The 12,304-nt window shown below is 49.1% G+C and overlaps 1 protein-coding gene across 1 annotated transcript; it reads left to right on the top strand.

Annotated features, from left to right (window-relative positions):
• Positions 1-831: 831 nt before the first annotated feature.
• Positions 832-10,986, top strand: LOC104517092 (ran-binding protein 10-like; the record flags this gene model as incomplete). Its single annotated transcript, XM_010161647.1, has 8 exons — positions 832-944; positions 3,584-3,692; positions 4,618-4,766; positions 6,872-7,067; positions 8,022-8,146; positions 8,971-9,116; positions 9,567-9,678; positions 10,309-10,986. Coding segments are annotated over 8 exons (1,081 nt in total), but the record flags the coding sequence as incomplete, so codon positions are not given.
• Between the last annotated feature and the right edge of the window lie 1,318 nt (positions 10,987-12,304).

The raw sequence follows: 12,304 nt of genomic DNA, 5'->3' as shown, positions 1-12,304 counted from the left end.
AAGCTTGTTTTGGGATTCATCACTAGAAGCTTTGAAATCCTGTGCTGGCTTTTGAAGTTTTGTTAAAATCCAGGATCATTAACATTCACCAACCCATCCTGAGAAGGCACAAATGCTTTAGAAGTGGCCAGTTCAGAAAGATGTTTCGGTTGTGTTTGTTTTCTGACTGTGATGCTTATTCCCCAGCCCCCCTGTCCCCTCCACCCTAACACTTTTTGAAAATATAACTTAAAAATGTGTTAATGTTTGTAAAATCAAGGCTGACAGTCTACTCTTTGTAAATCAGCAGATATAAGTATCTGTGAGTGTGTAAAATTCGTTACAATTGAACTACTAAAGGTAGAATTGCTGGCAAAGAAAGTGATGGAAGAAAATCAGGAGCAGAATCTTGTTTTGAAATCTACTTGAAAGCTGTGAGCCTCTCTGAGGTTTGGGTTTTCTCTCTGTATAGGAGGGGACTATATCTGTCATGTGCAGATCTCAACTAGCAGTAACACAGTGATGAACTCTTACAAATGACCCTCGGACAGCAGTAATTCATTAAATAAATAACTGTGTATGCAGTGGGAATCCTAATGTTTTGGTTTGGTTGGGGGGCTTTTTTTGCCTTAAGGGGAATTTAGAGTCTCTTTTCTGTTTGCTGAGGACCAAGTGCCCATCTAGGAAATTTATACTGTCTGGACCCAGAAGTAGGGCCCTGGTTGTGTCCTAAGCAAGCTGAGGTTGGTCACTGAAATTGCAACTTCCCTTGTGTTGACTGTTTTTCCCTCCAGCGTGATTACCCTGCTTCATCAATGCCTCTTCATCGGGTTGTATTTTCTTATTTTTTAGTATGGTTTCGTCGTACTTGGTTCATCATGGGTACTGTTCAACAGCAACTGCCTTTGCCAGGGTCACAGACACCACAATCCAGGAAGAACAGACCTCAATAAAGAACAGACAAAGTAAGTCTCTTGGGTAGTCGTTCCCAAAGTGTGGCACGCTGGTCAGGTGTTACTTTTGGGACTCTGCAGGGGAATGAAGTGCTGTGGAAGTAGGAAAGTGATTCCATGACAGTACAAAGCTGTCCATGGCACACTGCTGACTTGGTGTTGCTGCCTGTGTGACAGCAGAGCTTGGGGACCACTGCTGGGAGCACTTTTCCCATCGTCACTGTGTCCCCTCTGCCATCTTTCCCTGAAGAACTGCTAGTCATTCCTTTTCCTACCTGCTCTGAGAAGTGACCTGCATGCCTGGCAGTACTGAAATGCTGAGTTACCTGATCAACTTGGGTAGTTTTCCTCAGTCTTGTTGAAAATGAATAGCTGGCTCCTGAGAGAGATGGGGTGACGCTCAGTCCCGCAGTTTCATACATCAGGCTAAACGTAATGCCCGGGACTGAAGGTGCTTTCTTGGAGGTAGTGCCAGATTGCTGGAGAAAGGAACTATTGCCTTGGACTTTACCTGAACTGACGTCACTGTGCACTGGAGATCCCTTTGGATTTGGGTTCTTGGATGCAGTCTGTTGCAGCAGGGACAGTGTCATTAGCATGGTCATAGGGAGCCATACACATCAGTCTGCTTTGACTATGGCTCCCAGAATTAATGAGTCTTCCTTAGCACATTTTGTCTTCAGGTGAATGCTTTGCATACTGAGGGGGTTTCAGATTCACAGCCAATGTGTTTAGCTTATGCTCGGTGAAGAATTTGTATTCTGTGTCTGTTTTGGTTACTGCTGGTTCATCTCTTGGTAAGGCTGTAAGTGCTTCTAGTTCCTGCAGAAGAGGGCCTACCTCTTTCTCCTGTGGAACCTTTTTTTTTTTAGCTTTTCTATTTGCAGGCTCAGACTGCAGAGTCACAGAACATTGGTGTGTTTTCTGCATTCTCCTGCCTGCTGAATGCAGCCTACGTCCCGCTCTGTACATTTCCCTTCCCTTTGTGAACCGTTTCTCATGTGACTGTTACATATCAGGAGCATCGTGCCCCTTTGTACCTCGCTCCCCATACATTACACACGCTTAGCCAGCATTCAGGTTCATTTGGGGACTCTGCTTAGTACACAGAATAACTCCTCGTGGCTGCCCGTTAGTGCTGATGGGCATCGTGCTTTCCAGGTCATGCATTATGCAACTCTGACCCCAGCCAGTCTGGCTGGTGTGGGTGTAGTTGGGGAAGGCGTACGGGAGGCACGCGAGACAGTGCAGTCTCGCTCGTCTGAGGGCAGGTGACGAGGCAGATGGGAGGGAAGGAATATAGAGCTCTGAAGTTGGGGCTTAAATAAAAGGTGTGAGGAAAACACAGATGGGAAAACAAAAAGAGGGGAAAATATAAAAGGAGGTGACATCTGTGAGAGTTGCCAAACAAGGCAAAGCAGAGAGCTGTCAAAAGCAGCGAGACGTGAAAACGGACGTGCAAGTAAGTCGAAGAAACAGTGAAATGAAGGAGACTCTGCAACATATGTTGGTGTGAGAGCCACGTCTTTGGGTTTAGCTTTCAGCTGCGACACAAGCAAATAGACACTGAGAAGTGGGAGACCAGACAGGTTGTTGCAGGCGGTTACTGGGGGTTGCTGATGAGGATCACCAGGCTGGGCCTTCAACTGCTGTGACTTGGGAAAGTCACAGCCTGCTGTTAGAGCCTCTGCTTGCAAAGCACCTCACAGGCGAGTCAGAACCTCCTCTCTGTCGTTTGTAAGGAGTCCTGGAAAAACAGAGAGGGAAGCGCAATGCATTTTTCATTTTAAGTACATTTAGGCTTTGGTTTATGTACACTTAGCAAAAACTAAAATGATCGGTAGACCAGCAGCTTCCCTGAGCATTCTGGGATCGGATCAGTGACTCTTGGGTCTTGCACTTGTGTCTTCTGACCCACTGAAGGAACATACCGCGGGCATGAACACCCAGGATGATGGATGGCTTCTGCCTGGTATCTTTGCACCTCCTAGAAATGTACAACTTGTTGGGCTGTTTCTAGCTTAGTGAATAGCTGATTCCTGGGGCTGGCTGACGGGTGCCACATTCCTCATTGCTCAGGCTCCTTCTCTGGGAATATATTGAGGTGGTACCTGCAGGAACCTTGCAGTTTTGTTGGTATAATTACTTCTACTTGGTGGGGACAGTGGGTAAGCAGTACAGTGCTGTGGGTTAAGCCCACAGACTCTAAGAATCCTCTGCTCGTGTGGTGGTCAGCCATATAGGAACCAGCCAGAGGATGTAATGTGGGGTTGACCTAGGGGATTCCCCTCTGAAATGGTCATTTCCCCAGCAGCCTCCTTGCTCCCATCCAGATGTTGTGTCCGGCTTTCGCATCCATTGCTGCATAGCTCTTTGACTGTAGGACTAAGATCCCAGTGCACCCCATCCCAGTGCACCCACTTCATCTTTCAGATCCTTCTACTCTTGATGTTTCTGAGCTACTGACAGGTTCTTCCTCATTTTCACAGGCTTTTCCTCACCCTAATCCATAATAAACAAAATGTGGTCCCCAGCTCTCCCTAGCCCTTGTGCACGGTGGCGGGGGAAGCCGTGAAGTGTGTGGGCCAACACTGCTGGCCATTCTTGCTGGCCGGTCCTGTGTGTCAATGAGTCTCCTTTCTTTTTTTCAGGAATACAGAAGCTAGTATTAGCAGGCAGAGTGGGAGAGGCTATAGAAGCCACCCAGCAGCTCTATCCTGGCCTCCTAGAACATAACCCCAACCTGCTCTTCATGTTAAAGTAAGTATGGAGAACCGTGTAGATGAAGGAGAGAAGGAAGAGGCTGTACAGCCATCCAGTCTGGACTGTGGTCTGAATTCAAACTGCTTGAGATCCCTCTGGGAGCAGGTGGGAGAGGACATAGGTTTAGTCCTTTGCACAGTGCTTATTGCAGTGTAGATGTAGCCCTTTTGTTGGTGTTCAGACTCAGTGTGGCTTTGCCCCAGGAGGTCAGGCAGAGGTGGGTGACATGTTGGCTCTGCTGGCTGTCAGAAACTCCTTCACAGATGGCCTTTGCTTGTCCTGTGGAGATCTTGCAACACTGGCGTGCAGGACAGTTGCTGTGAAGGTTCCCAGAAAGGCAGATGTATGGAAAAGACTGTCTGGGGCAGAGACTGAAGGACAAAAGTGCTTATGTGTCCCAGTTCTCCCAGCCATACAGAGGGGCTCTCCCCAGCCCCCTGGGACATGTTGGGACAGTGCCCAGTAAAGCTAAATGGGGACCTGTCCTCACTGTCAGTGAGGAGATTGCATTTTTCCCCTTCCTTGTCTGTTTTCCATTGGAAGTATTTCTGGTTGATAGAGTAGCGGGGGACCTGTGCTATTTGGCAGATTTGGTATCTTCTCCCTGAAAAAAAAACCTACAACTGAATTTTGGAGTAGCTGCAGAGGTGGTGGGGATGGAAGCATGCTGTGAAGGAACAGTTTCTTCTTAGCACAGTGGAAAGAAACTTGCTTTTTGGGAATGTCTCAACATTCATTAGCATCAGAGTTGCAGTTTCTGAACTCCTTCCTCCCATAGCATTATCAGAGCACTCACGGTACCAGGAGTCTGAAGTTTAACTTCTATGCAGTTTCTAGGACTTATCCACTCAGTAACGAAGGAAACGCAGAGCATCCTGGCTGTCACGCACCCTTTTCTGCTTCTTCCCTCCTATGAAATCAGGTGTCGGCAGTTTGTGGAGATGGTGAATGGGACAGACAGTGAAGTACGTTGTTTCAGTGCCCGCAGCCCCAGATCCCAGGACAGTTACCCTGGGTCCCCCAGCTTAAGTCCTAGACACGGATCAAGCAACTCACACGTTCATAGTACCGGTAAGTGTGGTTTTTGAGTCGCTGGTGAGAAGAGCAAATGTTAAAGGTTGACTGCTATCCACTACCTGCTGCCTTCTGTACCTTATTCTACGAAATGCTTCTTTCCTTTGTGATACCCAGCTGAGAGGACATACTGGTTTGTGGATGTCTCTATGCAGAATTGGGTTTGCATTAGTCACGTTCCACAGGCAATTGTCTGCAGAGCAGATTTTTTTCAGAATAAAGAAGCTTTTGAAGCCTTCTAATGCAGCCATTAGTGACTCTGTTTCACTGACCAAGCTGTAAGAGGAGGTCTGGAAAACAAAGCCTGTTTCCTGTACCTTGGAGTCTGTGAAAGAATTGCTTTCCAGTAAGGACAGAGCAGAAGATGTACTGTTCTGGCCAACCGAGCCACAGGTTAGGGGGATACCTTGTACGAGTGCTTCCCCATCTCCCATGGGCTCTACCATGCAGCTCTGTACGTGAGAAGGGAGCAATTCTGTACCTGCACAACCCAGCTCTGAAGCACCAACTTTTTGCAGTTTGGGAATTGAAAGTTTAGGATTTGAAGTGGAAAGAACAAGGTAAAGCACAACATCCAAGTTATTTTCCCTGGGTGTTTATTGAGTATGGCTTTGAAGATGGAGTGGGCCAGGGACCTGCAGAGCCCCTGAAAACAGTCTGACCTGCTTCACTGAGCCTTGAGCTGCTCATGGCCAGCTGAGTGTATGTTGTTTCCATATTCCCACTGCTGCATGTGCCCAACTGTGGACAGGCAAACATTTATGGGAAAGGAGACAATTACTTCAATGCCTCCAAGCTGCCACTCACCTTACCAAGCCAGTATCTTCATTTTTCTGTATTGTATTGCGAGAAACCCTGGGCATGTTTTTCTGCCTAGATAGTCAGAATGCTCCCATCAGTCCATAAAAGCTGTTGGTAATACCTGTTTTCAACTGTCTACATGAAAAACTAAAACTGCAACACAAGGCAGCATTCATATGTATTTGTTTCCATACATGGGACACCACCTTCCACAGCTCTGCCAGACCGCAGCGACTTCAAAATAGCGATCATTTCATCAGCGCGCCTTGCGAAGGTTAAGCGGAACAGTTGTGCGCAGACTAATGTGTCCTTGTCGTTAAAATGCCCCAAACTGCCTTTTCTTTGGCTCTTTGTGTTGTCATGAGAAAATTATAAATAAATTCCCTAGCCATAAATATAATTGTGGGATCAGGTGATGAATTTGGATATAACACGGTCACTTCTGGAGGAACAGCCATGCCAGGTCACATCATCTAGTCAAGAGCTTGTGCTCAGTATTGGTTGCCTAGGGAAGAATATAGGAAGAAGGCAAGCCCACAGTGAGGTTTTTCCAAACTATCTGAGCCCCTGATGATTTGCTATTGCCTTGGTATTTAATAGCCCGTATGATTTTAGCCAGTCATTTTTGAATCCACATAAAATTTGTGCTCATGACCAAAGGTTTGTGTCTTGTGTCACTGAGTTCCGTGGCTTGATAGGTGCCTGTTGTGGGGCGGATGAGGTTTCAAGCCTGACCTGCCTTTCAGTGAGGTTCATTCTTCTGAATGACCTTGTGATTTTTAAGAGGGTGGTTGCTGTTTGCTGAGTGTTGTGTGAATCAAGTATATCCCTAATGTGAGCTAGGTTGTGGAAGACCTGGGAAATTCTGCTTTCAAAGAGTTCTCCTTATGGCCCAGCTTTCACCTGTGCTTTCGTAGTTTTCCTGGACAGAGGGTTTATGAGAAATATTTGGGTTTGTGCAAAGAGAGTTTGTAAACTTCTTTGCAAACCACCCACGCTTCTTTATTTCGACAGCAATTTCTGTGGTTGTGTGAGCTGGTTCTGCCAGTCTCTTATTTACAGCCCGTTTTTGGCAATTCCTTAAGCTCAGATGTTGCTGGTGAGCGGTGGGGTTCCTTCCACATTCATACCTGTTTTCTGTAAACCCCACTGAATTCAGGAACGATGAATCATCGTTTAAGATCTGCAGTCTTACTGTGCTTTCTTCCTTTGGGCTCCGCTTCTCTTGCTGAATTATTGACTTCAAAAGAGAGGGATGTTGTCACTCTGGTCTCATTTCTCCTTATCTTTTTGACTTCCAGGAGCAGATAGTCCAACCTGTAGCAATGGAGTCATGTCCACAAAAAGCAAACAGAGTCACAGTAAATACCCAACACTGAGTTCATCATCTTCATCTTCCTCTTCCTCCTCCCCCTCATCTGTGAACTACTCTGAGTCCAATTCTACAGATTCTACCAAATCTCAGCAGCACAGTAGTACGAGTAACCAAGAAACCAGGTATTTTTTTTCCTTTGTAGATGCCTGAGGAGGGTGAGATGGTGGGAGAGGGCTCAGTCTGCTTTCTGAGGAGCCGGAAGGGCATCCGTCCTGCAGAACTCTTTGTGTCTACAGGGTCACTATTTGTCCCAGCAGACACAATCCTATTCCAGTTCCCCTGCTTGGAGGCTCATCTCGTAAGGAATACTGTGATGCTCTTGTTTCAGACAGCCGGCTCTCCCATTAAACTGATGGCATCAGAGCCCAACAGGATAATTTCCATAGCAGCTCTCCCGTTGAGCCTGTTTTTGTTACCGCTGCCCCAGCCAGTCGGTTACTGCTGCTGAGCAGCTTGCCCGCCCTTTCGTGGGTGAGGCAGCAGCTCAAGGGATTACTGAGTTGGTGCATTGTCCTCTGGAGTATTTTTCTTGGGCTACTTCTACCTGTTGCCCAGTTCCTTCCCAGTGAGCCTCTGAATCATTTTGATACTTGTGACAGCAAGCCGGACTGCTGCATTTACTGGGCTGTGGAGCACACTGAGCTGTGGTGAGAACTGAGCTTCCTTTGGGCTCCCTTTCCAGCTTGCTGTGGCAGGGCTGTCTGAGGTCACTTGCACTTTTTGCAAGGGCTGATGGCTTACCACAGCCGAGATTTCCCTCCTGTTCAGTCTGTTAGCCTGTTGTCTGGCTGCTCTTTGCTGTCCCAGAGGTGACTGCTTCCTGAAGGGAAGATGATAAGCGTTCTACACCTGTAATTAGGACAAGCACTTTCAGAACAGAAGCCTGCTTTCTAAATTGTCTTCAGAAGCCTGCAGCAATTTTTGCTACACTGAATTAGACCATCTGGCTCCCTGTTGTCTGACTGGCACCCTTCCTGGTTTACTGGCCATTGCTGGGTACCATTTGGCATCTGAGCTCTTCATTTCTTCCCTTTCTAATTTAGACATCTGATGTTTCTTTCCTCCTTTCACCCCAGTGACAGCGAGATGGAAATGGAGGCTGAGCATTACCCCAATGGAGTCCTGGAAAATTCATCCACCAGGATAATGAATGGCACCTACAAACATGAAGAGATCCTGCAGACGGATGAATCCAGCATGGGTAGGGCCTCAGAGGCAGGAGGGGTGATGGGAAGTAGAAGGAGCTGGTATCGGGAGTTAAAATTATGATTAGATTGAGGGGAAAAAACGTGCACTTTGGGTTTCTTTCCCCACCCCAATGAATGAAGTTCTCAAGAAGCCTGTTTCGTGGGGAAAAGGAATCTGTCCTGGAACTAAAACTGGGTCTGGCTTATCACAGTTGTGCAGCAGTACTAGTGATGTTGTGGAGCAGGGAAAGCGATGGGAGCCAAAGGGTGGTTCAGCGCTCGTCACGAATTCCAGCTCAGTCTGTCACCTCTTCCAGCTGAGGAACTGAACCGAGCTGTGGCAGGCTGGCCCATGCCCAGCTGCGCAGCCAGGAGGGAGAGGAAGAATTAGCTACACTACCTCTGAAACTGGGGATTCTACCAGTTACATGGGTGTTGTGGCCACCTAATATTGGAAAACTGATGGTGTCAGCATCTCTGAAAGTTTTTTGAGTCCAGGGTTAGTTAGACCAGGGGTTTCCGAGTTGTGTGCGCTGCGTTACACACATCAAAGGGTAACGCAGCCGGAGTTGCAAGTTCCTATGATTTTATCAGAACACTCGATCTGTAGGTGGCCCTCAAGCATTAAACAAGCTGAACTCAAGTTTCCCTGTACCTAATAGGTGCTGTGAAAAAATCACTGCCGGCTGTTGTAATGTAGGGATCAGAAAAAGCTTCCACTGGGATAAACTTAGAGCAGGAACCAGCTACCTGCTGCAGGAGGGGAAGGAGTTCATGGGTAGAGGGGACAGTAAGGGGAGTGAGAGAGATTGTTACTTCTCCGCTGCCTTTCCTCTAGAAGACAGCTGCCCCCAGAGGCAGCTCTGCGGAGGGAACCATGCTGCCACGGAGCGAATGATCCAGTTTGGACGGGAGCTGCAGATGCTGAGCGAGCAGCTTTGCAGAGAATATGGGAAGAACACAATGCACAAAAAGATGCTTCAGGTGAGCCTGGGTCTTGCGCTGTGTCGCAGCAGTTCTCTGGGCCAGGACTGACAATGGGGGTTCCCTTGCAGAGCTCTGGGTGGCCCCCACTTGTGCACCTGGTGAGGAAGAGGGGGCCTGCATGGGGATCAGAGATGGAAACTTGGTGAACACAGAGCATCTAGACCCAGTTCTCAGCACAGGAGAGATGTGCAACTCCTGCCTTCGCTCTTCTTCTCTCCAGGTGACACCCTACCTGCCAGGTGGAGGGGGCACCCTCTTTAATCCACTATCTTGATGGCCCAGTGGGGTCCTTTGCTGCCCAGAAGAAAAGGGCCATTTCTTTTCAGGAGGTAGGCAGCTGTCACCTTGGCGATGGCAGGAGGTGCCCCAGCTGACAGACGTGGTGGTTTATCCTGTGTGTTTGCAGCCATGCGTGACCTTACTGTGACTTTCTGTTCTCTCACGCAGGACGCGTTTAGCTTGTTAGCTTACTCAGACCCTTGGAATTGCCCCGTTGGTCAACAGCTGGACCCGATCCAGAGGGAACCTGTGTGTGCTGCTCTTAATAGTGCTATATTGGGTAAGGCCTGGTTCCTGGGTGGGCACTGCCTGCTGGATGTACCTGCTCTCAGGGGATGTCCTGTGGCAGGCAAGCTTGTGAGGGTTAGGAGCAGGTCAGAAATACTTGTTTAGCTTCTACCTCTCTTCCTGGGACTGACAGGGCAGTGATGCAGGAAGGGAGGTGGGATGGAAGCCTGCGGAGCACAGATCCTCCCAGTCTAATCTTTTGGCTCCCTTCCTTGGGTCTTTCTCAGTGCTGCTTCCAAGTGTGCTCCTCAGGTGTCAGGTTCTCCTGCCTTCACTTACTCATCCATGCTTTGATCTCTCATGCTTTGAGGATTTTCTGGCAGACACGGAGGCAGCAGGAGCTCCACTGCCTTTTTCTTGCTCTGATGCCACAGCAGCCCCTTCTCAAAGGCCCCGTTGAGCTGTGGCCCCAGGTGGGACGTGTCACGGGCAGGCAGGCCAGCGTGGAGTGTCCAGAGGAGCAGTGGTGCAGAGCCAGCAGTACTCGGGCATAACTTCCTTCCAGAGCCAGCACCTTCTGCCAGGGATGCCAGGCTTGGTTCCCAGGTGGGACACAGAGGGACCCAAGCGCATGCAGCCAGGATGCCTCTTCTAAACAGATTTTTTTTTTTTGCCCCCACAGAATCTCAGAACCTGCCAAAGCAGCCCCCGCTGATGCTTGCCCTGGGCCAGGCCTCGGAGTGTTTGCGGCTCATGGCTCGCGTGGGCTTGGGCTCCTGCTCCTTTGCCAGAGTAGACGACTATTTGCACTAGCCACCAGAGCAAGACGGAGTTGACATCGTTGAGTGCTGCCCTTCACTCTCCATTGCTGCCACTCTACACCACCACCTCGTTCGATAGCCTGACCTCCCTGCCACCAACACCCCCTCTAGCACACACACACGCTGCCTGCGAAAGGATTGAGCGAGTCCCTCACGTGTGGCTATTCCTGACCCCGGGAACGACTGGCAGATCTTACCTGTCTCCCTGCCATTGCTGCGGCTCCAGCGGCACTCAGTATTTCGCTGGTTATTCTGATGTAGCGCCTTCCGATGTAGGGATTTCTCTTTATTTTGATTTGTTTCTCATGGATCCACCAGTATTTTATCTGGAGAGGTTTGCTGAGCTGGTTTCTGCTGATTTACTGAGGAAGCTCATCAAGTTGGTGACAGCTTGTTCTTTTCTTCCCTTCTCCCTCCATCGTGCACATGCAGCATCATCTTCTGTGCTAGTTATCTGAACTCTTCTCGCAGTGGCAGTTCAGAGGGATTTTTTTATTTTATTGGAATCCTGTTTATTAAAAAGGTCTCTTCCACCTCCACAAAGTCACTGATGTATTTATTGCCCACAGACTCGGTCCCAGCCATACACATCCTACAGCCTCGCAGGAGACCTGGTGAGGTAGGTCCTGTCACGCACAAATGATGGGAGTTGGAGGAGCTTGGTCCTTCGTGGTGCGCGCCTCTCCGAGAGCACGAGGCTCTCAAACGCCTGTCTTTGTGAGTGGGAAGAGCAGAAGACTCGGCATTGCCTACGGTAGTGGCTGCACTGTAGAAGCATCTCACAGCCCTGAGAAATAAATCCAGCTCTCAGAGCTGCTGGAGGGGCAGGACTGATGAATATGAAGTCGTCTACCACTGTATTGGTAGCAGCAGGTCATGTTAGCCTGCAAGAACATCCGTGGGTGCTGCCTGGTTGGGCTGTCAGGTTTTGTACTAGGTCACAAACCTCCCGTTCTCTCCATACAGGAGGGCTCTGTCACTAGGGCTCAGTAATAATAGTATTTACTGACGCCCCCTGTGTAACCCTGATCTAAATGAGCACTTCTGAATTTTGGAAGTGCCTTGAGAACACCAGTCGGAGCTGTGCTCACCCTTGCAGGCAGCACATGCAGGATCAGGTTGCGGGTTGGGGTCAGTACCAGCTTGGTCTGAGCCGTTCAAAAGGGAGCAGCAATGTTTCTTGAGGGATTATTAAGAAAATTACTTCAGTTTCAGGTCCAAGAGGGACCAGCAAGGATCTGTGGGTGAGTGACCTCCAAGTAAGATGGACTAAGTGTCGCTGCTGTGGTGTGTGTCAGGCCCAGGGACTGAGTGCTGCTAAGCTTTTGGCATTCTGAGTGTTCTGACTGGTGAGGCTGTGCAGCAGGACCACATGCTTTGCATCCTCTGGAAGGATAGTTAGGAAGGAGCTTCAGTCTGGGCGCAGGGGAGGAACTGTCCTTCCGCACCTTTTTTTTGGAAGGCTCAGTGAAAGATGAACAGGCCGTGTTGAGAAATGGAGGTTAACCTGTGCCAGGGCTCCAAGCAGCACGAGAGCTTCTGTGCCCCTGGAGAAAGGAAGGTGGTGTGTGACATCTGTGCAGCAGCCCAGTGCTTTAAGGGTTTGCTGCATTTGCAGGCTTGGTTTGCAGCTGCAACGTGAGGGCTGAAATCAAGGTAGAGCAGGGGGCGGGTGCCCCTGCACCGCAGGGATGTGCGGATGGTGTTGGAGGTGGTGGGGAGTGCCTGTCGCTGCCTTCTGGTGAGGGTGTCAAAGCAGTGCTAGAGCCATGGTGGTCTGAGAAAACGGCACGAGGTTTAGGGATGGAGGAAAATATCAACTTACGTCATTGAACAAAGCAGAGGGAGCTCTGTACA

This window comes from Eurypyga helias, unplaced genomic scaffold (genome assembly GCF_000690775.1).
Source record: "Eurypyga helias isolate BGI_N326 unplaced genomic scaffold, ASM69077v1 scaffold26891, whole genome shotgun sequence".
In the NCBI taxonomy this organism is placed as follows: Eukaryota; Metazoa; Chordata; class Aves; order Eurypygiformes; family Eurypygidae; genus Eurypyga; species Eurypyga helias.
The sequence above is the reverse complement of the archived record's forward strand: the minus strand, read 5'-3'. Positions and strand labels throughout refer to the sequence as shown.